The sequence below is a fragment of the Serinus canaria genome, chromosome 4 (genome assembly GCF_022539315.1).
Source record: "Serinus canaria isolate serCan28SL12 chromosome 4, serCan2020, whole genome shotgun sequence".
NCBI classification, from domain to species: domain Eukaryota; kingdom Metazoa; phylum Chordata; class Aves; order Passeriformes; family Fringillidae; genus Serinus; species Serinus canaria.
Genome location: NC_066317.1, coordinates 24,691,241 through 24,718,496, shown reverse-complemented (window position 1 = coordinate 24,718,496; position 27,256 = coordinate 24,691,241). Strand labels below are relative to the sequence as shown.

The window sequence follows — 27,256 nt, the reverse complement described above, 5'->3', positions numbered from 1 at the left end:
CAGCATTCAGAAACAGTCACCCACTTATCTGAGTGTACATTTTTCAACAAGGCATTTGAGATGCTTCCTCTGCTAAAAAAAGGAGAGGGGGAGGATGCATTTACAAAAACAAACCAACTTTGCTATCACTCTTTACAGTTTGCCAAAGATGGCAACACACTTTGAAAACCAAAGATTTTGATGCTTTTATGCTATTGTTCAGCTATTTTTATGATGTCCTGTGAAAATTTCAATGCACCTGGAAGGTATGAAAGGCAGGTCTTTTATTGTCTTTATGTATTCCAACAGCATCCTGTATTCCAGCACACCTTGACATGGTTGGAACTTCCAGTCAGTAGTTTTAGCCTGTCACACATTGCAGCATTTGATTACAGGTATCACCAAAAACCACGTTCTCAAAGTAGTTGTCGTGGGGGTGACAGCCTTTATCCCAATATCGTGTGTTGTGTCTGGCCTTTCTTCCCCCCCCCCCCCCCCCCGGCCGTCTTGCTGCGGCGGGGCGGGGAGGGTGAGGGTGACCGGGCACCTCGGCTTTTGCTTTTGCTTTTGCTGCTGCTTAGCTTGCTGGCTGCTTTTGCTTTTGCTTGCTGCTGCTGCTTAGCTTGGCTGGCTTGCCTTCTTTTGCGCTCTTTTTTTTTCCTTTCCCTCTTTCTTACCCTCCCCTGAAGATACCGTACCGGCTCCGGACCTGACCTGGGACGTCCAGGACCCCCTGGAGTCTGCGAGAAGAAGATCAGCACCCTCCACAACACTGCCTGGTTTCTTTTTCTTTTCTTGTGTTGGGGAGTGTTCCTTTGTTACTTGTTATTAAATAGGTTTTATTTTCCACTTTGCTCCTCCGAGGAATTCCTTCCCGAACCCGGTATTGGGGGAGGGGTGGTTGGAGGTTTGTTTTAGGGGACTCCCTTTCGGAGATTTCCCCTAATTTGTCCTAAACCAGGACAGTTGTATTTGTAGAAAGCTAATTTTCAAAGGTGACATTTTAAAGTAAACTCAGCAGGCAAAACTAGCACAAATATGTACAGTTTCACATACCAGGGGATTATGTAAATTGCATCTTCTTTGGAATCCGTAAAAAAATACTAAAGTGCTTTCCAAATGTGTCCTCATTCATTAAAAGGACAGGTATTTTATAAAAGTGATCAGTTGCACACCAACATCATTATGTTGTTTAAAGAGGCATTTCAACAGAAAGATAAATATTATCAGCACTTAATTTTAGCTTCTCAATTAAGCATAATTTATGATTTCCAGACAAAAATCCCAACTCTACAGAAACTATTTATTCATTGGAAAATAAAAAATTAAATTAAATAAAGTGCTTAATTCTCCAGTACTGTCCGGTTTTAGAGCAAGTTCACTGGCATTGGTACCAAAATCAACTTTTTATTGTACTAAGTTTTCAAAAACTTCATACCAAAAAACCAAACCCACAAGGCTATATAGTCCAAAGTTAACCTAGTTAAACTGAAAATAATTGAAAGTTTTCACACAAACAGTGGGATACCTGACCAACCAAATACATAATTCAAAAATTAAGGCACTCTGTTATTCAAAACAGGTAACAGAAAACCTTAATTTAAATGCAAAATAACTATCTTACAGTCTTTGTTAGGCACTACCTGGCTTTTAGAACTTCAAGGTTAAAAGTGACAAAACCAGACATTAATTTAAAGCTGAAAAGTTGTCTCTTCTTTCACAATTTGAGTTTTGTTTCTGCTTTGGAATACCCAATTCTAAATTACATTCAAATTCACATTCCAGTCTTGTAAACTTGACATTAGGAGGGCTCCGGGTATTCTCTACATCTTCAGTGAGGGGGAAAAAATCTTTAGAAGAGTACATAAGAACTTAATTAATATGATATGAAATTCTGATAGATCAAAAGGAGTGTAAAGAGATTAAAGAATTATTAAAAAAAACTATTTAAAGGTTAGTTGTTATATAGTCCCCCAAAAGACTTTCCATGTTTGAAATACAAGGCAAGACTGAGTGTCCTGCTCTGAAACAATTAACATGAGTTTTCCTTGACAGCTGGTTTGACAGTGGTTAAGAGCACTAAGATTCTGCATGTGAAAAAAGTACTGATACACTAATGCTGCATGAACTACAGATATTTTTACTCTATATGGAAGATAATAAAGAGAGAGCCATTATATTCAAATCTCAAGTTTGTCAGCTTCCTCCTGTTCCCTGGTAAATGTATAAACAGTACTTGTACTGATATAGTGATGCCATATTTGAAGACTCCAGTTCCCAAAGGCAGAGGTTGTGGCAGTACCGTCCACACTGCCTGTGGATGAAAAACCTGAGCACCAGCCTTGACTTCAGGACTACACACTGTAGACTGTAGTGTTTTCCCCAGTGAGCAGCTGCTGGTCCCGTCCAGCCTGCAGCCACTGCTGCCATGAGGTAAACAATGAATGCCAAGAGGCAGCACAGATGTCTTAAATATGTTTGGCACCAGAGAGAAAGAGTTCTGCTGTTTCCTGTTAGAGAATTCCGCTCTCGTTTGTATTCTGAGATAAAACATCTGCATCCCGATGCTGCACACTCATTTCATGATGAGAATATGGCATATTCAAGGATTCATTTGGCCTCAAATCCTGGCCTTTCCAGCTTGGTACCTGCTTTTTTATAGTGTGCCCTGAATCTCAAGGATATTTGGATCCAATCTACTACATCTATAAGTTAGTTGCAAAAAAGAATCCTCCAAGGTTAAAAGTAATGTCACTTGGTAATTTTCAAAAAGCGTAATTAATTATTTAAGCTCAGTTATAATCTTTCTTTTCACAGAAAATGCTAACAACTCATTAATACTTTTAATATTACATGATGTGCTTCACTCCTTTGGTAAATGAAATATTTATGTGTGGCTTTCACAATTTTTCACAATTACTATTTGCCAGAACAGTAATAAATGTTTTGGACCATTCCCCCATAATCAACATTTGAAAAACTGACCATAACAGACAGATGTTAAGCCCACCAAGTTTTAATATCAAATTAAAAACTATGCTGTCAGTTCATTTGTGGAATGCAACAGCTGACAAAAAAATTCTTTCCAGAAGGCTAAACGGATCATTCTTACTGACTAGGAAAGCCTGTGCAGTTGGGGTTAATTTCTGGAAAGAAAGTAACAAAATAAGATGGAAATAATAATAATAAAAAAGCTGTATTTTAAAAGTGCAGTATTTCTTTGCTTAATCTTTTTTGACACTGTATCATTTCTTCAAAGCTATTATGTTGAATGGACATGGAGCTAAAGTTAGACCAAACCTTCCCTCCATAGATGGTTTTGCAGCATTTTCAGGGTACATAAAGGTAAAACTTTGCATAAGACTTGAAAAAATCAAGAACAGCTCCATTTTTGCCAACTGCTCTCCCATGCACACACGTTTACCTAAAGAACAGTTAGAAGAGAGGTATTACTGGCTTTATACAGTTGACCTATTTGTTAACATACATGTAATTACTGTGCTACCATAGTCCAAAGAAGGCTCAAACTACTATTAAGCTATGAACTCTGAAGCTCTGGACTCCTGTATTTGAGTCTAAGCCTTGCTCAGCTGTACTAGTTCATATTAACAACATTTACATCCACAGCAAAAGTAGTATCAAAGGACAATTCATTATTTCTGACTGGTGACTGGCTATTTAGGAATCCAAACCATTTTGCAAGCAACCAACTGTGATAATAAATCTACTTCTATAATTGTGCAACTTTTATATCTCTCACCCCCAAGGCCCTACACTTGAAACACCACCATCCACCCACCCAGCTAATGACTCCATGTGGATTATCTTACCCATTCCAAAAGGAATGAATGACTCTTTCTTTATTAGCTGGCCATTTTCATCCAGAAATCTTGATGGTTGAAATTCATCTGGCTTCTCCCAAATGTTAGGATCCCTGTGTACTGACCACAGGTTGGGCACAATCACACTACCCTTAGGAATAGTATATCCCTGGAGCACTTTAAACAAAAGCAGAGACAGACATGTGACAAGTTGCTAGAAGGAAACATGGGAAAAATAGCAGTAAAAAGACAACAAGAGGATATCACAAAAAATTATATCGATCCCTAGCTGTGGGCTGCAAATGTAGCAAAAGCTGACGGCAAAGGTGATCTCTGCTACCCTGCTTGAGTCAGAATCACACAAGCCTGAGCAGTTGGAAAGACACCAAGTTACACCAACAGCTTCTGCAGAGAGAAGGAAGCAGCAGTAGTCAGAAATGCACTCTGCAGTACCCCAATACTGTGACCCATTTTCCTCCTGCTCCTGTGTTGTCACAGAGCCCCACCACAGTCAAAGGATGGACTTTGAACTGTTGCGACACAAGGGTTTTGAAATTACTAGTCTCATTTCAGCTTGCAGCACCTCACTCGCCTGCAAATCAAAACATTTAGAAAAGCAGATCAGTAATAGGTCTAAAAGCTGAGTATAGCTCTCTCACACCGACTTTGGCCAGTGCTCAGCTATGTTTATGAAAACACATAGGTATGTTGGGAGATGCTATTTCTTAATGTTTTCTGTACATGTGGAGATCAGTGGTATAAGCCTTTAGCAAATCAATTTCTCTAAACTGATTTTTTCAGACCTCTGTGTCAGAATGCCAAGAACAGCTCTGCTGTTTCAGGTACAAAGCTGCAGTCTCAGCTTCCAGCCATGACTTAGCACATTAGTCAATACAAGCTGAACCCCAGAGAAGAAATCACTCGAGATTAGAAAAACTGCTGAATGTCAGATCAGACATGCTGCTTACATAAAGAACTGTATCAAGGCCTCTGGCCTTGTCCTTTTTAAAGGACATTTACATATTCGTTTTACAGGTCTAATACATAAATGAGGTCTTTGCAAATTATCACTAGATATCCCATCAGATCTTCAGCCCCAGAGGAAACACTGTAGTAACAAGTCTCTAGAAATGCTTACCAGCAGTTTCTGAGGCCATTCGAGGAATAGAAAGGGGAACAACTGCAGTCATCCTCTGCACTTCCATAATGGTTGCCTCTGTGAAGGGCATTTGAGCCTTGTGAGCAAGAGAGGGAACTTTATCACGTCCTAGAACTGCTTCGATTTCTGCATGAACTTTCTCTATGCAAGGGGAGCAAGAAAAATAAAGAAATCAAAAGACATAATATGTGAGAAGACATAATCTCAATTTCATCTGACTGTGCTTGCTTCACTGTTTACATAGATTTCTCAAAAATTACTTTAGGATGTGATTCCTAGCTGAACCAGCTATGCCAACATTAGCCTTAGGAACAGACTCAGCTATGAAGAAAACAACCAAGCACAATCTTGACAACAGTCAAGAGTAAAGCTACTGAGCTGACAGACCTTGCTAGCACTGCAGTATTGGAAAATTACAGGAAAATCCTGTTGCTACTCCAAACATATTCATAATCTTAGTCTAGGAGTTTAATTATACAGTAATTTGAATTTTGGAACATTAAGATTTTGCTCTGCAATTATAAACTTGAACAGTAAGAGAACTGTGTGCAGTGTGTGCCTGAGCATGAAGAGATGGGAGAGTTTTTCATGCAGTTGCTTGAGATACTTCATTCTGGAGCAGGAATTCTGGTGCTGTTAATGCAAGCATTGAAGCCATTTAACTCATTCTTGCCATTCCCTACTTTGTATTCACAGAACCTAAACTCAGCTATTTCCCATTTCCCCCAAAGGCAGCAGCAGATGCTCCTCTCCCTTTGCAGCCCTTCTGCAAAGTCAAAAAAATTCATGAGCTTATCAACTTTCTCATTCATGGGGAGCAAAAAAGATCAAATTATTTGCTTGCCCCTTTCATTTCCTTGTATGCTGAAGGCACAGCATACAAATAATTATTTTCATAGAAGTTTCCAAGACTCAGGATTTGCTTCACCTACATACATACAGGATGATGTGCCTTTTCTTACAGGTAACTTGCAATCTGGCTACACCACAAAAGACAATCCTTGGAAAAGGAGACCTCAAAACTAACCTTTATTCAATAATAATAAAAGTCAGTTTTTATTTTTACCCTTTCTATCCTGCATATTTTGTGGTTGTTCCGCTTCCAACCAGGCTGCTGATACTCTGAGTTTTTGAACTTTTCTCTGCTTAGCAGTGATTCAAGATTAAATAAAAGCTCAATGTGAAAAAACTGTCCCAGTTTCCCGAGCAGCATCCCCACGTGCTGCCTGAACTGCGTCTGAGGAGCCGCTGCTGCCACCTACTGGGGTTGCTCCAGGAGAAAAGCTCATGCATGAGGAACATTAAAAACCACAAAAAATACAGCAAGAGATGCGCTGACGGTGTGACTCTCCAGTACTTTCTTTGTGGGGAAGAAAGTTCTTTCTTTCCCTTTTATTAGGGACATATCATAGCCCTATATTCAGGCATGTATGTTCACAGTAATCTAAACAAATAAATAAAGTTTTCAATATAACAAAAATAATAATGAGACTGTCTCATACCAAATGACACACCAGTGCTTTATCCTGAACGATTCATTTGTTCAGCATTTCTAAAAATATGAGGAACTATACAGACAGCAGCCAAACTGCTGCTCACATTACCAGCTGCAAAATGTAAACTCCAGCAGCCTCTGCAACAGTATGTTATTTGAACTGCTCCACAACTTTTCAAATATTTAAAAATCTCAATGATCTTCAGAAGTCAAGGACCAAAACAAAGTCAGGGAGGAGAACAAACCAAATACTCCCCATGGTTTCACCATATTGTCCATCCACGTCATTCTTTATTTTCATGTAAAAAGCAAAACCTTTTTCAACAGAGAAAAATACTTTTTTTCCCTCTGACAGCCCTTAGTTTCCTTTCTATGACTGCAAACAACTTCTGGTATTTCTAAAGGATACACAATTCAGGTATTTTCTCTAGAGAGGAAATACATTTAAGAGAAATGTATTACCAGGAATAAAAAAAGGGGCCTGTACACAGTTCCAAGGCAACCAGGACATAAGGAATAGGATATTAAGAGTGATACAGTCTGGAATTCTGAGCACACTTCGACTACTTGACAAGAGCCACAGCATAAGGGGAAGTCAGAGAGAGGTAATAAAACTGTTAGAGATCAGTAGAAAAGTGAAAATTGACTAGCACATACATATACAGTGCCAGGCAGGAGGAAAAAAGGTTAAAAAAACAAACACAAAACTCTTCTGGATTCTATTTGTGTAATTTAGAATACATCTAATCCATGTAACTGTATATCAAGTCAAGCAGTGATAACACACAGCATTAAAACAGAAGAATAAGCCTATGCAATAAAAGTTTATGTGCATTTGTCCCCAGTGAACTCTCTCCTATGTACTGAACTGGTGCCCTGTTTTACAGTTTGTTTGACTTTGTGCAATAAACTATGACCTATTTGAAGAGATTTTTCCAAACAGAAAAAATTCAGGGTAGATGAGACTACTACCGGTCATGACCACTTAGTTTTGAAACATTCCAAAACCAGAGATTCTGTTAACTCTCAGGGCAATCTGTGTCACTCCTTTGCCATGTTGACAGGGCAATTTCTTTTCCTGGTATCTGATCAGAATTTTCTTGTTCTAGGTTGTTTCCACTGCTTCCCTTCCCTCCACTGCACACCTCAGGGGAGACTACCTCCATCTTCTTAGCATCTTTTGATCAGACAGTCGTACATAGCATAAGGTTTCCCCTCAGTCATCCTTCCCTAAAACTGAACAAGACCAATTTGTTCTGCCTCTGTTTGTGTCCCCCCATCCCTCATCCTCAGCCACCCACCCCACTGCCCTGAGCACTCAAGACTGACAGGGAGAAGCCCTCTAACAACACTGGCAGCTGATGCTGTGCATTTGTGCAAGTCCAGTTTGCTTAAGCTGTCTCTGATTTGATCCTCCCCCACAGCATGTGGTGTTTTACTTCCCCAGACTCTGCTGCCACATTCAAAAACCTCCCTGCTCAGGAAGTCATAAAAGCAGACCTTAGCACTATGGTCTTCACACATCTTCTATCACTACTACATGCCTAGATTGTAACAACTGCCAAAGTTTTTCAAACATGCTAAAGTTTCCTGGAATTGCTTGGGAAAGATAAAGTTTTCCCAAACCAGAAGAAATTCACAGATTAAAGGGCCATTTAGCACTTAACATATAGCACTAACTCTTCATAGAACAGCAGGATGGAGGATGCCTAATTACAAACCAGCCTTTCAAATTACACATACAACACGAACCGTTGGCTCTCCAAATGATTCCTTCACTGTTGCTGCTTGCTTCTGTTTCTGAGCATCCATCTGGAGCTTTACAGCCTGGAATAAATCACCTAGAATAAAAGTAATCTTACCTTGTACTTCAGGGTAAAGAGACATGTAGAGCAGGCACCACAGCAATGTGTTGGAAGTGGTATCAGTGCCGGCGATGAAGAGATCACCGATGATAAAAAAAAGGTAATCGTCATTAAAACTGCTCTCCTTGTTGTTCTTCTCTTCCTCTGCATGGATGAAGTACATATCAATGAAGTCCCTGGGATTTGCTGCATCCAGTGTATCCCTGTGCTGGGCAATTATTCTCTTCAGAAAGGCAGTAATGTCTAACTCAGTTTGCCGAAGCTCGCGGAAAGGCCCAAAGGGAAGGTAGTAGAGCCACGGGCAGATGTTGACCAGGATCATGTAGCTGTTCACACTCAGCTCCAGGGCTCGGGCCATGTTCTTCAGCATCGTCTTGAACTCCTCATCTTCGTAGTTAAAGCGCTTGCCAAAGGCCATGGAACAGATAATATTGGACACTGCATTGCGAATGATTGGGAAGGGATTAAATGAATTCTTTCCGTGCTTCAGCATTTCCTCCTTTACAAAGTTCAACTCCTCAATGATTTTAGGCTCTAAGCTGTGTCTCCCTACTCCAAAGTGACGCAGTGTTGACAGAGAGAATTTCCTCTGTTGCTTCCAGACAGGGCCATAAGGTGCAAAAATAACACCTGAAAGAAAAAGGGAGAGACTGAAACCAATATGCCCAACTTTCAGTTAGAAATAGTTAGCCATGCCTGCAACTCAAGAGCCAGAAGAGAAGGAAATGATACACAGCAAATGTCTCCCAAGCACCTGTCTAGGAGCTAAAGGAAAAACACAAGGTTCTTTATTATAGCTTTTTTTGTGTGTGTAAAAAGGAGGAATAAAGCAAACTCTCTGGTTTTCCTGTCCCTCCTTTTCCTTATCACTGAAACAAATATCCAAGTTACATCACTAGTTTTGTTAGACTTTGCAAGACACAAATAGATGGAGAAGAGGGAACAGTTAGTCTGGGATATATGTTAGACATAGCCTTTTCTCCCCAATGTCCTAGACATGAACTTCTTCAGCACAGCATAACATAAGACATTAAAACACAAACTGATTTGCATTTTCCCCCTTCGTGTTATACAAACTTCTCAATACTTTTTGCAAGTGTGTCTATTACAAGCAAGCTTTATCTTTAGGTTATAGTAAAAATACAGGATACTCACACTGCAAGAAAACTGGGAAGATGAAAACAAGTTCAGAGACATTTGGCAAAATCCTGTTTGATATGCATCTCAACAGTTTTGATGCCTGTAGGCACTTGTTCTGCATGATTGTGTCATGATGAAACACCATTTAAATTAAATCCCAATTACTTTCAAACAGAAACATCTCTTATGTTGAATTAAAAGACCACACCAAAGACACCACAGGGTAACAAATACACAATCTGCAATTTCTAATGTACTCCATGGTTAACCTGAGAAAGTTTAGCCATCAAACATGATCTAGTTCTGGATTTGTACTTCTAGTAAAACGACACCACTATTTTTTTTTCTTTTTTTCTGGAAACAAAAAGTTACTTTGTAAAAGCAACGTGAGTTTTTCTGTCAACTGCAAACTTTAACATTGAATTTAAAAGGAGAAATGCCTATAAGAAAATAGAAGTAGTACATAAGTACTAGAAGATGCATCATGTTTCGATACCTAACATCACTTACATTTCTATTACAAGTTAATGTTCCAAGTTCTTAATGCTCAAAGAATACAAACACATGACCTAGCTTCAAACGTCCTAAACAAGAACATGAGGAAGAGTTAGGACAAGCTCAGAATCAACTGAATTTCATCTTCTCTGCATGAAGACATTCCTCAGGCAATCTATTCAAATGCCCACTTCCTGGCCCTTCAAAAAACAGAGCCAAAATCTTTCCAGATTTCCTCTCTCAACTGTTTCCTGTTAGCACTGGTGTCCTCTTGGTGCTGAATTTGGCCAAGAACCAACCTGGGGCTGAATTTGGCCAAGAACCCTGGGTCTCCAGGATTTGTGGCTGGGCTGCAAAAGAAACATGGATTTCGTGGAACAAAACAAAGTTATCACTGTTTCTATCCTGCAACAAGTATCTCCAAAATAGGCTATTCATCCACAGTCTCTTCCTTTTTTTTTTTTTTTTTTTTTTTGTTAGGAAAATTAGTTTTAGGATCCAAATACTTTCATAAAACAAAACAGACCTATTGTCTTGAATGCAAAAGAGACTTGCCTAGGCTCACAGAAAAGCTAACACCAAAAACAAATGTCCCCACGTGCAGTGAGCCCCTCCAGCAGTCCTGCAGAGAGCATCAGTGTTTTCTGATGTCCCCAAACCCCAAACTACTGCAGAATACTGACAACTGATTTGTAAATTGGAAAAAAATTACACAGAAGATAGATTAAGGAAGAAGAAGAGCATAAAGACAGAACAAAAGAGGAAAGAGAAGAAAGCAAACTCCCAACTGCATCCCTAGCAAGCTACAATAATGGAATAGTCCTTTGCTGATTTCAAAGCAAATCTGCCTGCCCTAAAAAGCTGTTACTCAGCACAGATATCTCTACCCTTAAAAAAAACCCTAACAACAAAAACAACCCCTCCTGTAAAAAAATTAGAGCAAAACAAACAAACAAACAAACAAACAAACCCCCAAAAACAAAAAAAAACCAAAAAAAAACCCTGAAGGCCATATAGTAATAAATTCTGAAGCAACAATAACTGGGACTTCATGCTCCCTACAGAGGCCTAATTCTATGAGCTGATAATGAAACCTTTACAATACAACTAACAAACTCAGAAAACCAGAGAGTTCATTTTATTCCCCCTTTTTACACAAAAAAAATTTCAAATCTCACAAGAAGCAAAGACTTACTTACTCTCCTCCATCCCCCACATTTTTTACTGCTAGCTCTAGTGCTGCTACAATCCTGGGAACATTGACAAACACAGCACTCATGACATTTAATAACATTCAACTTCTGTGTTGCCACACGTCCGCATGTGGACATGCACAGGGGAGGGCTATAAAGGCAGACAACCACTCTGACTCCATGTACTCTGCAGATTCAGTCTTTGCTACCTCTCGTAGCTATAGAATACAAAAAAGTAAAATACTAAAATTAGACCACAGAAATGTCTTGCTTCTCCCCAGTCTACTACTTCTCTTTCTGCAGACATATGTGATGATGAATTAAGAACTGACTACTACCTTCTCCCTTAAGTTCTTATGGCATTTTCTATCCAGCCAGGAAGGCCTCCCTCACATGCTAATCAAGTTGCTGAAATGTAATATTTGCCATTTCTGATACTTCTACCTGCTCTCCCCCAAGCACAATTATTTTCTTTGCATCTTACATGCAATAGAACCACTCAGCTGACATAAGCCCCTCTGGCTGGCAGGACAGCTCAAGGTAAAGACAAAACTAGACCAGCAAATGTCAAACGGAGCTTACAAGAAAATATCTCTGTATGTTCATACCACAACAGCTCACTGACAGAATGAAGGAACCTGAAGAACCCAAGGACATGCAGGAACCCAAAATGGACACTAAACCTCCCAGAGCTGTAGTACCCAAATTGTGAATGGTAGAGTTGAAGTTACCCATCATCCTGCCCTTACTGTTTCCTTTCCTAGTACATACTAACACAACTGCTGCTGTCCTGACCTGCAGAAACATTTTGCCCACAAATTCCTGAAATGATCACCCAAACCAATCTTAAGAGGCCTCCAGTTTGAGTGCAGTAATCCATCTGCCTCCCCCATGAACCACAGACGGAAAAAGCAATGCTCATTAGCACGACCACAGCACTGCAGAGGCTCAGTCATCTCCTCATGCCACCACCAAAGCCAAGGCAGCACAGGGACAGCACCTGCAGCTTCCACTGGCATTTAGAGAACCGGTTTGTGGGGGGCAGTGGCCCCACTGCCCACATTCACCCTTTGTGCACTCAGAACACACCAGCCCTGTGGTTCACTCTACAATACTCCAACATCTGGGGCAATCCAGCCTGCTGCTAACATGAGCACTATAGAACAGCGGGAGATGTTTCATGGACCCCTGGGCAGCCCTGATGCTGCAGTCCTCATGCCTGTGGTGACCTTACAGAAAAAACCAAACCCAGAGCAACACAATGTCCCTGCCACAGCGCAACACAGACAGGCACCATCCCTGGGCTTGCTTGCAGCATGCTCTGGCTATGGACAACAGGTTCCTGGTACGTCCAGCTCTCCTGGAGCACCCACTGGTAGAAGCTGCCAGCTGCCCTGGCTACCCTTCGCCATATTCAAAAAAGTCTGATAAAGAACAAGATACACATGAAATTCACAGCATTCAAGGAAAAAGAAATCTACCATGAGCCTGAACATGAGGCTTTACAGCACTGCTAAAATTATCTAACTCCTCTTCTCCTTTCCTCCTCCAGTTCTTGCTGGAGTACTGTACCTAAAAATACTCATGCATGATAACAACGTGCCAGTAAGATCTGTCTTGGAACAATATCATTAAACCAACACAATTAATCTTTTTTATTTATTCTTTAAACTGATTTTAGCAATGGAAGCTAATAGCATTTTAATAAACATTATCTAGCTCCCTCACTTTCTTCTCTCTTTACGAGGGCAATTTTAGTATAGGGGAAAAAAAGATAAATATTCATGCATTTAAATAAATATTCATTGCATTTATTGCAATTATACAGATTTCCCTAGCCTTGGAAAAAATAAAAAAGGTAAGTTTGACAATAAGCTAGCACAGTACAGTAACAAGCCTTCTGGTGTCCACCACCTAAACTGAAAAAGGGTAAGTATATTTCCTTAAACACAGAGATCAGTAATGACCTAAAAACTGAACATGAAGCAATTCTACCTGCATTATCATCAGCATGTGTTTACACCCTTCATGCCTTTTTCCTGCAAAAGATAGTAACTCTCCTTTGGACTCTTAAGAAAAAAAAAAAAAAAGACAACCAAACCCAAACATGCTCAGTAAGTTTTGACAAGCAGAATAACACATTTGCCAATATCTCAGCAACAGTAGCTTGTACACAGGCAGCAGAGTGCACAGCCATGGGACTCTGCAGAAGCCTGAGCTCTGCCACCGCTCCCCTGGTAAGAACTGCAGGAGTGCTCAGATTCATACCACTGCCCAAGTACTTGAAATTTCTTCCTCTCACACAGCCAAAATCAGAAAGCCCCCAGGTGACAGACCAACTTAAACCCCTGCACAAATGGCAGCCACAGAAACAATGAGGTTGGAAAAGACCTCGGAGATTGATTCCAACCCATAACCAAACACTGCCTTGTCAACGGGACCCTGGCACTGAGTGCCACATCCAGCCTTTCCATAAACACCTCCAGGCACGGTGATTCCACCATCCCCCTGTGCAGTCCATTCCACTGTCAAACCACCCCTTCTGTGAAGAAGTTCCTCCTAATGCCCAACTTAAACTTCCCCTGCTGCGACTTGAGGCCGTTTCCTCTTGTCCTATCCCTTATTACCCAGGAGACCAACCCCACCCTGGCAACAAGCCCTTTTCAGGCAGCTGGAGAAAGAGAGATAAGGCCTCCCCTTCTCCAGTCTAATGCAGCCCAGCTACCTCAGCAGCTCCTCAGTCCCTTTACTGTGCACAAAGCTAAAGGCACCGGGCACTTCAGTCACCCAGAGATGCTCCGTGGTGCACGGCACCGCACTGCCAACTTCGCGGGGATGCTGCACCTCAAGGCAGGGCGAGTTTCTCTCTGTCAGCAGCAGGGCGAGGGACACACGCGAGGAGCAAAAAGCAAGTAAACAGTTCAGTCCACAATTCGTGGGAATTAGTTATAAATTTCGGCAGAGCAGCCCCGGTCCCGAGCAGCCCCCGCTCCGCATCGCTCCTAAGCATCACTCCGACCACCTCCGAGCGTGCGGCAGCCGCCCGGGCGGGTCTCGGGGTGCCCGCGGGCACTTACCCTTGTGGTGGGTGATCATGAGGACGATGGGCACGGAGGGCCGGTCGCTGAACACCTCCGCCTTCTGCACCAGCGCCTCCCGCACCGCCCCGAAAGTGTTGAGGATGATGAATGGGCGGTTGCCCACGAAGAGCCGGAAGATGCTGCCGTACATCTTGGTGAGGCCGGTGAGGAAGACGTGGGGCGAGAAGGCGGGGGAGAGCCGGTCGCCCTTCACATCCACCGCCCACCTGCGCAGCAGCGGAGGCGGCAGAAGGGCGAAGGCGAAGTTGCCCACGAGCGGCCAGGGCGCGGGGCCCGGCGGCAGCCCCGACAGCGGCCGCGGCCGCCGCCGCAGCAGCCAGTAGCAGCCGAGCCAGCACAGGGCCACCAGCAGCAGCTCGGTGGCCGTGGGCGGCCGCAGCAGCCACGTCCGAGCTTCCGTGCTCGTCTCCGCCATCTCCCCGGACAGCGGGACCGCCGGCCTCGCCTCGCCGCCGGCGCGTAGCGGTTTAAGATGGCGGGGGCGGGCGGGAGGCGAGGCCGGCGGTGGCCTGACCCCGGCCCGCCGGGCCTGTGGGCGGGGAGCGGGCCCGGCCCCGACACCGCCCCCGCGCCCGGCAGGACGGGAGAGCCCCAGTTTATAAAGGATTAAACATAAACCCGCTGTCCTGCTCGTGGAAAAAAAAACAACAGTCACAGCAAAAGTGAGCGCTCCTCCCCACCCCCTCCGCAGGACTTGCTTTCAAATGCTCCTTACGCAAATACCTATTTTTTTAGCGGTTTAGAAGGTAAGGAAATGCAGATGGATCATTTTCCCCGTTCCCAAGCACAAAAACCCGGCAGTTCCAGGGAATACACCAAAACTTTTTGTTTCCAGAGCCAAGGACGAACCTAGAACCATATCCCAGCTTTAGGTCCCCTGCTTAGCAAATGCAAAACAGTACAGAGAGGCTTCGAAGAGGGGCACTTAAGTTTTAGAGGAAAAAGACATGTAGCTCTCCTCCTTTCCCTCAAGTAAAATAATAATAAAAGCCCCAAAGACAGACACAAACCCCCAAAACACACCCGAACAGCCCAAACCCACCCAAAAGTGGTGTTGAGGGTAACTTCCCCCTCCCTCTAGTAAACACCTTAGTGCACTTTTCCCAGCTGATCAGCAATATAAAATTTAACCCCTAGAGAGGTAATTAAACGTCAAAAAAAATCCCACTGTCTGGTCCTCCCAATAATTTGCTGCAGCATCAGTGGGTGTAGTAAGCGCTCTAGATAGACCCTCACTAACAGAGAAAAGTATTTATTTTGCCCACAGTGCTCCTTCTGTAAAGTGATCCCCAAAATACAAAATACTGGACAGAATAAAGGGAGCTTTCCCATTAAAAAGGGTTTTGCTAAACAAACAGTTGAACATTCAGTAAAGATAGTGAGAAGTTGCTCATAAAATAGTGGCTGAACTGTATTAAAAAGGTTTTATTGCAATTATACAGAAGTTACAGCAATTTCAGAAATACATAAAGCTTTAAATGGTCAAGGCCAGTTTTCCTCTGAGCAATTAAGGCAACTGTCTCTGTAATCTAAACAGCAAGTGGACATTTTATCAGCCATGAAATGAACAAAACAGAAAAACTAAAACCAGATTTTGACTGGCAGAAGAGAATGCAGCTTTTATTTTGTCCCTATTTTGCAGAAATTCAGTGGCTAATTACAATGTATACAAATAAAATGCATATATTAGAAAAAATATATAAAAACAGATGAAAATTTAGCTGAACTAAGGATATTTTAAATCTGACTCTCCAGAAAAGTGTAAGTTCTGTAGTATGAAAATAAGAAGCTAAGGTATTCAGCACAGCTGAAACACATTACTGTTTTTGTCTTTTTTCTTTGTACAAGAGTAATCTAGCCCCACTTCCTTCTCAGTCTAGTCAGGAAGCTGAACTAGATTTAAAAAATGCCTTACTTCCCTATGTATGCAGCTGAAAGTTTGGTTTCAGTGGCATATAGCTAATTCTAAGATGTCCAGAGATTTAATTGCACATTAATTTTGATAGAAAATGTGATTAATTTCAAAATGTTAAGTGATAAAATAGAGCTTTTCCTCTAACATACCAGTAGATAAGTGGATATTTCAAGTTAAAATAATAGCTGTTGCAACATTAAAATCAGTTTCTCCAATTTAAGTTAGAACCAAATAGCCTCTTTTTAAAGCATGAAATTATAGCAAAACATATCCAAGTACTTTACTACTATTCTGCATACTCCTATTAACTACATATACAAGCTTTAGCACTACAGTACTATCCATGGAAATCCTTCCTGTTCAGTCCTAGCATCAGTGTAATAAAAATCACACCCCTTTAATTCTGCACTTAAGGAAACACCATTTGTCAAACTCTTTTACCACTAACTCACTCAAAGCATTTGGTGACTCCACTTTTAACAGGTCAAAAAATAGCTCCATATAACAAGCAAACAAACATCCCCACCAGAGTAAAGGCTATCATGAAAAAAGTATTAAAAATAGAATAGTTCAAAGGAACTAATTTTTCCCTAAAGATAACCAAGTTACAGAGTTAAGGCCCAAGCAGAAGCATTGGAAGTTTAATTAACAGAGTAAACTCTCAAAAGCAACATAATATTCTTTGCTCAAACTTAATCTTTGAATCCTATCAATGCTTAGGACTGTTGACCAGCTGTTCTATGCAGCTGCTGACTTAGCACCCATTCTCTTCAAGTGTGGGCTGTGGTTTTATATGCTTTATTTGAGCTTGCATGCAACTTTTGGATTTTTACTCCCACAGGCACTTTATTCATAAAAAACACTCTCCTTGTCAAAAACACATTGAAAGTATTTGAAAGTTCTGAGTTACAGAAATATGCTTTAGGACACTAGTGTAACACAGCAGCTAAAGCTAAAAAAACCCACTTTTTGTCAAGTGCATGTCACATGCTCATAAAGGTTTTGTTTTTGCAGGGCATTGAAACATGCAGCCATTTGCCTCTTAGTATTTCTGTAAGTATTGCAAGACTTTTATAAGACTTTTTTTGTAAATTAAAAAAATACAATTCATTTTCTCTGAAGCATCTAGTAATTAAGACAGGAAAATTATATTTCAAAGTGGCTTAGGACTATTATGGACAACTTTGTTCAATCTTTGGCTTTTCCAAGGGTCCTACTATAAAAGCAGGCATGGAGACAAGTAGGAAGACAATCCAGACTATTGTTACTAGACTATTGTTACCCACCTTCACACAACAAAAACCCCACCCAGCCCTGGTTGTATCCTAGGTGGTGGGCTTGTTTCTGCTTTAAATTAAGTTACTCTAAACATGGAATATTCATTGCACTGATATAGAAGTTCCATCAAATAGATCTTAGAGAAGCCCTCTTACTTCTGGAGGTACTAGGTGGAAGTGATAAAAGAGAATTTATTCTAGTATATGAAGCATAGCAACCTGGGGTACAACCATTTCAGAGCAGAGGGGTGTGCTGCAGTGCCACCAGTGCAGCTGGGCATGGCACCTACTCTGCACGCTCACATGTCCAGATGAATTAAGGGCATCATGCTCATCTAAGAGCTGACTCCAGCAGGACTGCCACATGTCACAAGCAGATACTTCACAACTGCAAGCTCACAAATAAGGGCCTTTAACAAGAACTAAAGGCTTGTTTTCTCTGTGGATAGAAAGTGTAGGTACTGCTGCCCAAAAACACCTCTTGGAAAGATCTGGATGTGCGCTGTCCATTATGTACAATAAAATCACAACCAACGGTGGGGGGGAAGGCAACAATAACTTCTGCAACAGAAGGCACAAGATGAAAAACTATTTTAAGAAAAAGTTGCTTGTGAAGCTTTCAAACAAAGCTAGAAAATTACTTTGTTGTTTCACAATCTAAACAATATAGTTTAAGGTTTTTTCACATGTTTTTATAATGTCCTACTGTGAACTGCTTTGACGATTATGTTTTTTCACTTCTGTTCTTCAGACAGCTACATGGTCATATCCATCGCAAGCTGTCTGGGGTTTTTTAAAGTTTCAGCAAAATATACATCTACACTATATAATCAGTGACCTCCTAATACAGCTTTGTCCATTTCACATCCTCTCCCTCTGTCCCCAAGGATTCAACAGTGATGATGAAGCCAGAGAATTATTTTAAACTACCAGCCTGTCCCTTAATCCTACCTAGTGAAATTCTTATATTTTAGACAGTTTCAGAAGATGAGCTATCCTAAATGTATGAAAATTTAGAACTGGACATGTAATTTAGAACAGTACATACTCCTAATGTTTTCCTGCATTAAAATACTATTTTTTGCCATTTTAATATAAAACAGAAATAGAAAAGTGTATTTATATAAAAAGCATTTGGAACAGGCTTAAAATGTAGAGAAATTTTATTTTATTGAAAGGGGTCACAACAGCTTTCCTTAGTGTTCATGTGTAATAAGAGAATACCAGCTCTTTATAATATTTGAGATTATTAGCACCATAAATAGATGTAAGGTTTTTGATTTTTAAAGATGTGGGTGGTTGTGTAAATAGTGCACCTGTATTCATTAGTACACAGGCTGACAATAAAAAAAATTTCAACTTGCGTGTGCCAAGTAAACAAGTAAACCACATAGGACAATTTCTTGAACATGTTTTACCAAATTCACAGTTGACAGTGAAGTGACCATGACAGCACCTCTGGAGGGAAAAGCTACAAGATGCTCCCATTATTGCTTTTTTTTTAAAGTACAGCTAGTGCAATAGTTGGTTTTGGTTTGGGTTTTTTTAACACAGGGAACAGATTGCAGCACAAATCACAGCTCTAGCTCTGGTACCTCTTGCACATATGCAGCAAACCATAACACTCAGTTACCTGATAAAATATCAGTTATAAAGTGCCATCCTGAAAGTTTTACAACATAAAATCCAACTCTTGCTAATTGTGAAGAATTTTTATGAAAATGACACCCAATTTGCAAAGATCAGTAGAAACTACAGCACCAAAGGTTTCTCAGTGTGTTATTGTAGTAGTATCTGCTCCATGGTGTTTACAGAACTGGACCCTGAAGCTACAAACAACACCATCTTATCAGCTTCTTACCATGCAGGCATTACAGCATTCTCATATTACCTTGGAGGGCTCCTCAGCAGCCAATGTGTTTTCTTGCCTAGTTTTAACAAGGTAGGATATACAGCTCCAATTGACATAAAGAGCTATGGATACCAGGATCCAACCCAACCTAGGAGAAGTCCTGCAAGAAAAGCTGTCACCTGACAAGGATGAAACCACGCTGCAGCCAAAGTGAGATCCTGTGCTGTTTTTAGGGAAGTCTGGAGAGTTTTCAAAGTCACATGGAAAGCATGAGAACCACAGCCATCAAATCAGTATTTCTGCTTTTACTTTCAGGTTCCTTGGTATAACCCTGACCTCAAAAGCTAGCAGAACCTTTTTCACATCTCACATATACTCTCCTGAATCATGAAAATGAACACAAACAAATATGCTAAACATTTAAGAAGCAAGAATTGATTCCTGAGGGAAAAGAAGTATGTCCTAGCATGTTAGGTTTCAAAACTTGAAAATATTTTCAAGTACAAATTGTGCAAAGATGTCTCTGACAAGAATGCCTTCGGCTTTAGGGCTAATTATGAAGTCTTCTCAAATGTAAATTCTACTCTTCTGTATTGAGATATTTAGAAAATACAATTAGTAGAAGCAGATGTAGCTACACAGGAGTCTAAAGCAGCACAGGCTTCAGCATAAGCATCATTCTGAGTGGCAACAAACTGAAACAAGTGAAATGCAAACCCAGTTTTTACAGAAGTAACAAACCACTGCTAAGTTACCCAAAATGTAATGAGGGTTTGGAGTTCAGTAATATTGTTTAAGGTTCATACACAAACACTTCAATGGAAGAGGTAAAAGTAAGCAGGGAAATAAACTTTTCTTTTGGTATTCTCAGCACACCTGCCACCTTTAATTAAAAAAAACCCAAAAACGTAGAACCAAACAGTCCCACTCATCTTAAATACAACTTGCACATCTCAAGTAACCAATTGTATGCACCCAATTGTATGCTCTGCTGAATTGGAATGCAGCTCTCTGATGAGTGGTTTTACAGAGATCTGCCTTTTCAGCCCCATTTATAGTTTTGATTTGTAAGTGATCTTCTCTCTTTAACTATTGCCACCTTTAGTACTGCACTGTCAGCCCAAAAGAAGTTCAAAAGGACAGGGAGGGATGGATGGCTCACAGCCATCTGTACTGTACAAGTACAACCTGGTTTGCCTTCCTAGGGAAGCCACTGTGTACTGAATCCAATATTGCTTATGCCAGAGAAAGCCTTTCCACACCCATGTGCCTGCATGGTGCCTGACCCCAACTGCTGGAGATGCTTTTATTTCAGACTCATTTCTGACCACTTTTTCTCTTAATTAAAAAAAAACCAAAACAAAACCCAAAAGTCATCTTCAAGCATAGTTCAAAGATACTTTGTGAAAATTGAACTCATTTGGCACAAGGGAGATTCTTCTGTAGTAATTCTTTGCAGTGTCACAAATGCTAACCTCCTAAAGACCATATTATGCTGAGAGAAAATACAAGAGCTAACATTATTATTTTTTAGGCACAGCTTGGAAGAAGAATAGTTCTCCCAGAAGAAACACATGCACAGACACCTTAAAACACCTCAGGTACTGTATCCAAGGGATCTGCAATTTTTTTCATTGACATTTACCAGAACTAAAACCAGTTACATTTCACCATACAGACAGCAAGAAAAAGACAAAAACACTCACTCCTCATCCAGCAAAGGACTGGGTCAGCCACTGCAGAATCATTTTTAAAAGTGCAAACACTAACTATAGTAGTATAATACAGCATCTTTTTTGAACTGTAGTACAGATAAGACTGCATGTAACATGCAGCCAATGTAATTTTAATTCAAAAAGTCACACACTGCTCCTCCCAGTAAGAAGTGGTCTTACCCTCTCCTCCCACCTAGTTTGCACCTTAAAGGTTAGTACACAGCCAAGAGCCACAGAAAACAAACAGCTAGCTATTTGCTCAACTTCAAGTTCTTTCCAATTAAATTTTCACTGAAAACAAACCTTTGTGGGTTTTTAATCACTGACTTACAGTAGAAAGAAGGAATCCTCAACACCAGTATTTCATATATGCATTAGAGACTTCACAGTATTGTTACTCCATCTTTAAAAATTATTCAGGCATTGAATGTTTAGTTAGAAAAGATGAGTTCAAAACTGTAAAGTTTCCTTGAAATACATGAGCTACCTGTATCCAGCCTGACATCCTTATGTGCTGCTTTCTAGGTTAGTGAGATTTAATCATATGGTTAAATCCATGGAAACTGAAGCCAACTAGAAAAAAGTACGTTTTAAGCATTGTAGCACTTTGTTCTTGTTTTAGAAACTATTAGTGACAGCTTGTAGGAACAACCTATAAAAGACTGATAATATATAAGTACTTCAATCTCCAAGCATTTCTCACTGAGTTGGGTTTTGTTTTTATATTGTAAATTATGGATGAGAGCCAGCACAGATACACATCTATACCACAGAATGATATGCTTAATACTACTGCTTCCTTATAGGTTTTTTTTCTCAGAAGTATTACACATTTTAAATCTACACTTCTTACAAGTTAGGTGTAGTTTTAGCTCAATTTCATGCAAAAAGCAATACATGATCACCATCTACTTCCGTGTTTTCATCTTCTTTCCTTTTCCTTATAAATACTACAACAAATGCCTGTATGCTGTTTCACAGCACTTCTCTCTGGATTCTAAGAAGCAGCATAGAGTGGCACATGAAGGCTTACTTGTAAGCAAAGTTACTTGAATGGCATGCTAGGATATTTTTCCTCATGTGTGCTTAAGCAACAATACTCATTTGAATGACACCTAATAGGAGTATTTACTTTTAAGATCCCTATTCTCAGTAACTGAATTTAAGACATTGATTTTACAATGCCTGGAATAGAACACTTCAATACAGAAGTGTTCAATCTCATAGCATCACTCTAATTTTGAGTGACCATGTAAGAGTTCTAGGTAAGCCCAAAACATGTATATTGTGAAAATATCAAGATGACAATGGAGTTTTACAACTATTACATCTGCCGGTAAAGCAAAATGGTTCCAGTCCATCTGGCAGCTTGGACCCATTTCCAAAATAAGCCCATTAATCTTTCAGATTCAAGGCTTATGCATTAAAAAAAACCAAAACAAAAAACCAAAACCCCTTTTACAAAAAACAAAAATCCTGCAAGCAAACCTCAAACATAAAAACCAACACAGAGCCACGGGAAAGTTCATTTAGAGTTATAATGGAAAGACTTCAACTTGCATTGAAGCTAATGGAACTGTCTCTAGAACAGTAAATCCCATGTAATGAAATGAAAAAAAGAATTTGGGTTAGCACCAAACAACTTAGGATAAACTGTCTAGCCAGATACTATTGATAAGAGAAAGCCAGAGATTGAACAGATTCTGATTTAAGACCCTCGTAAGCGGATTTGCAATAATCCAATTAAGAGAATGGCCTCTCATCTCTTTTAAGACTTCCTAATTCAGTCTCTGTTGCTGCGCTTTATTTCTCCACTACATGAAGAGAGTGTATTTTAGCGTAAACTTTTTTTAGTTTCCTTCTCTTCCAACCTATTTTTTTTAAGGAGGGCAGCAAATCCCGTACTAGGGTTCATAGCAATGTTTACCACAGCTATTTTTGCTAGTGCGCCACCCGTGGCGATCTTTCCAAGAAAGCAGCAGTGGATGACTAACAGTTAGTACCATGTATGTCCACACGGGAGTGCTAAGCACGTACAGAAAAAGGCGTCCATTTACAGCGCTTTCAAGTAGATGTTAATTTCTGGCATTAGGAGTAAGCCCCTGTAGCATGACCACTTAGCAGCACATTTCTTTAAATGCTCAAGTTAACATTTAAAATACAGATTTAAATTTATGTTAGGCATTTTAAGAAAGCCCATCAGCATTTAAGTCATACTGATAGGTAGGTGCACAAATGTAGTGGGTTTTTTTTATGAAGTGCCTGTAAAGTTCAACATATAAATGCTCTTCAGTCGAGGGAGCATGTTATAGTCACAGGAAAGGGGCAGCTCATGTGACATCTGAGAAATATTACTGTAACTAGAAAAAAAATAATTAGTGACACTGCAAAGTATTGGGCATATACAGACCAAATAATACAATGACCACTTAATGGTAGGCCTAAGGGAAGTCTAAATTTCTCTTGCTTCTTATGATGAAAATATGTTTTAAGCTTCACGGTATTTGTATACAATGATCACCAAGATGTTACAATTAGTCATTTTTACACAGCAGTTGTGGTTTATATTGGATAAATGACTATAACAGTAAGAACTAGAATACATCATTACTTACCCCATTTTATCACCTTACATATAGGTCTAAAGAGTCATCAAATACAGCTATACCATCCAAGTTGGTAAAGCACTTAAAAGCTATTAAGAGAATAGAAAATTGGGGCTTTCTGCTAATTAAACAGACACATATCCCTTTGAAAGCTTTCATACAATGGATAAATATTAAATACTTAAGGGAGGAGTGAGCCAGAACAGGAATCAAGTATTTTGAGCTAGAGCTGCTACTTAAACTTTCCTGTTGTATTACAATAGAAGTCTCTATCAAATTCAGCAGTAGAATGAAAGCTCACACAGCCCAACAAAAGCAGAGTCTGTACTTGGTTCTATTTCATCACTTGGACATTCTTTTCCTTCAGAAACAGGAACAAGCGTAAAACACCCCAAACACCTCATCCTGCATGAAGAAAGCCTGCTTTGCAGATCTATTACAGAAACTCCACTGTCAAAGTGTTTATTTTACAGCCAGCAGATGAAAACCACTGCTTAAGCTTCTTAGGTAATGCTTTTCATCAAGCTATTTTCAAGGCACAGTGACTACTAATGAAACCCATTCATAACTCGAAAAAGATAGTATTACTACAATTGGATTAACATGACCATATTTAAGGTATCACAAAGCTTAGACTTTAGCTTTAAAAATTATGATCTGTGAAGTAGTACTGTTATAACAAGTATCTCAGGAGATCTACTGACTGGTGTTGAACAGATTCATTTATATGATAGGGAAAAAGGATTTTCAAAAGTTTTTTGATACTGGCTTTGTAGCTGTTCAAGGTCTGCTAGAAGCAAGCAAATGAAAGCACATATATGCCCATATACACACAACTTCAGGGGCCATTATCAGTCTACTAAAGGAATTTTAAATAACAAAACCAAACCGCAGCAGAATTTCTTTCTTAACTAAGTTTTTCCAAAAATGTATTGAAAGGAACACTTTTTATTGTATTATTTTGATAATGCACAAAAATCCTTGAAATGCACAAAAATATTCTCATGTACAACTCAGAGAAATGATCCCCTTAACTGAAAATTATTCTATTTGAATACTCTGTATTTCATTTTATAACTAACCCTGGACTTTTTAAAAACAAGTTATTATTTAAATGGTGTTCACACTTGTCACTCAGTTCAAGACATTCTTAAAATATGCAGCATTTCATTTATATTAGTATCACCTCAATGCAGTTTTATCTTTTCATTAGGTTTTAAGTGAATATCTGAAAATACTCGAGGTAACTGCAGAAATTATTACAGAATATAAATGGCTAAACATGGTGGGCTAATTTTCTACTTTGCTTTCACGACAATAAAAAACAACATAAACCAACAAGAAACAGGTAGCTGTTAATCTGTGGTTTTGTTACATGTTCACCCCATGGTAGTTTCCCCCATTCTCAGCCAACTTGTTTAGATAGCCATTTCAGCTGGACTGCAACCCTGGGAAAAAAAGGTAATCTGTTCTTGAGGTCTACCACAGTGTCATTTAAGATTAAATTATTTTATGTTGTAATAGAAGAAATGCTGCTGTTGTAGATATTTCATCTTAGCACTTTTTTGTTTGGTTGTTTTTTTAAAGTAAGTCACAGAAACACGTGTCAAGAGGTAAAAGGCAAAAAGAGAAGTTCAATGGAGAACTATGGCTCCCAAGCAAACCTGCTACATAGCTTCAGCAAGAGATTGCTACTAAAATTAAAATGTTTATTTTAAATGTAGCCCCATTTGGACCTGGCCTTGCATTCCTCAAGCAGGTGAGAACTGTACAACTTGCGCCTGCATCAAGAACTTTAGGATTACTCTTTCCAGTAAAAAATTTTGTTTAAGGTATGTGCTTTTGTGTATATCTGCATCTATATACACTGACAGGCACTGTAGAGCTATATACACAAGGCCAGCTGTAATTCAAGATTCAGATGTTGAAACTGTGTCTCTTACTAAAAATAAAATTTTAGGCTCCTTGAGCTCTGATGCTAGCAGCTGTTTGTAATTTGCAAATTCATCAGGTAACAACTATTTAAATATAAAATTACTAATAAAAATGTAAAAACTGGTATATAGTAGAATACATGGGAGTTAATGGTGGTAAGTAGTATTTTAGGGTCCTAAGATATTCATACCCACAGTGTGTAAAAAAGTCAGACTTGCATCCAGCTGTGCCAGTCACACAAAGGCCTTACCTACATTAGCAAGAATAATGCAACAAACCACTTCCCACAACTGTGTTATTTTTTTATACCCCTCAATACACCAGTATCGTGCCTTTACATGTTAGCATGTTTTTGCCATTACACACTCCAGAGCTCTGAAGAGGAGACTTTTGGGTGCTTCTGTGGATGAATGATAGTAATGGAAGTGTTACTGTGGTCTTTGGCACCTCTATCTCATTAATAAAGCACAATCCTGCTCCATTTTTTTCTTTAATAAAAAAATCCCATCAGTGGTGCATTTCATTAGCACTGAAGAGTAGAATAGGTCTGTACAGCTGGATGAGAGGAAAACATCTGAAATGCAATATATGTGTCTATAATTGTCTTTCCATCAATTGCACAGAAGCTTGGTCCACTTCTTCAGTTACAGTCTTTTAAAGAACTTTGGTTACAGCATTAATGTTTTGGTAAAAAAAAAATCAAAAATGAAAAAACCAGAGCAGATGCTTTCCTTCTTTTCTTCAGGTAGATTTTTCATTGTCCTCTCCTGTCTTCTGAACCCGTGAATACTTTTTGCATGAAGATTTGAAGCAGCTGGGAGGCCAAGATATTGGCCAAGAAAAACTGCAAGGAACAGAGCCTTGCACATTCTTCTCAAAGAAATAAAATATTGGATACCACCATGCTCGAGAGAGAAAATTCGTCTGCGAAGACACCTTTAAAGTCTGTATTGGTACAAGCATGTAAAGAGGAAAAGGCAACTGTCAGTTTACAGGCTTATCATCAATTACATAGTCAAGACAACAGCAAAAATGCAATGTGTGTGCATGCATTTCTGCAAAGACTGACTATTTAGCCTAAAAACACAAAATTGAGACAGACATTAGAGTCCAAATATATACTACAAACTGAGCATCTTTACCACAAAGGGATGCTTTGTTGCTGTGCAAAATTTGGGGAAACAAAGCACTCAAGACTTTTCAATATGAGTGCTTTCAGGCATGTCATGTTTCCACTGATGAGTAACAGTTGATAATTAGAATAAATGGGCTAAAGAGCTATGCTTCTACTTGAAAGTGTTGCTGAAACAACAGCAGCAACCAGCTTCTGAACTGTGTACCTTTAACGACATTTACACAAGAATTGTCATTAGAATTTCAGGAATCACAGAATCACAAGGTTCAAAGAGACCTTCAAGATTGAGTCCAACCTGTTCCCTGGCATCTCAACTAAACCATGGCACCGAGTGCCACATCCAGTCTTTTTTAAAACACATCCAGGGATGGTGACTCCACCACCTACCCAGGCAGACCATTCCAGTACTTTATCACCCTTTGTGTGAAAAACTTTTTTCTACTATCCAACCTATATTTCCCTTGACGTGGCTTGAGACTGTCAAGGTAATTTCAGTTATCCAGAAATAATATTACTCAACTACTATTTATTCATAAGCTGAGAAAAGAAGGGGTATTCTATACATCAACTACA

The 27,256-nt window shown here is 39.7% G+C and overlaps 2 protein-coding genes across 4 annotated transcripts in view; both read right to left on the bottom strand.

Moving 5' to 3' along the window:
• Nucleotides 1-455: 455 nt before the first annotated feature.
• Nucleotides 456-14,806, bottom strand: LOC103826258 (cytochrome P450 2U1). The gene is made up of 5 exons (XM_009101546.4): nucleotides 14,225-14,806; nucleotides 8,317-8,949; nucleotides 4,939-5,100; nucleotides 3,810-3,977; nucleotides 456-3,403 (listed from the first exon to the last, which is right to left on the bottom strand). Exons 1-5 carry the CDS (start codon nucleotides 14,661-14,663, stop codon nucleotides 3,225-3,227), a joined length of 1,581 nt encoding a protein of 526 aa, XP_009099794.1. The 5' UTR covers nucleotides 14,664-14,806; the 3' UTR covers nucleotides 456-3,224.
• An 840-nt stretch (nucleotides 14,807-15,646) lies between these two features.
• Nucleotides 15,647-27,256, bottom strand: part of SGMS2 (sphingomyelin synthase 2) — a 45,032-nt gene continuing 33,422 nt past the window's right edge. For all 3 annotated transcript variants that reach the window (XM_018926793.3, XM_050973852.1, XM_009101262.4), the window contains exon 6: nucleotides 15,647-26,493. In XM_018926793.3, the coding sequence (XP_018782338.1) occupies nucleotides 26,290-26,493 (204 nt within the window). In that variant the 3' untranslated portion in view covers nucleotides 15,647-26,289. The remainder of the gene's footprint in view (nucleotides 26,494-27,256) is intronic.

Bases quoted from the DNA above. Each gene is read 5' to 3' on its own strand.
- LOC103826258 (XM_009101546.4), bottom strand. From the start codon at position 14,663: ATGGCGGAGACGAGCACGGAAGCTCGGACGTGGCTGCTGCGGCCGCCC. The intron at 3,978-4,938 runs GTAAGCATTTCT...TTTTGTTTAAAG, and splicing joins AATGGCCTCAGAAACTGCTG to TGCTCCAGGGATATACTATT. The intron at 3,404-3,809 runs GTAAGATAATCC...ACTGTTCTTTAG, and splicing joins ATTCATTCCTTTTGGAATGG to GTAAACGTGTGTGCATGGGA.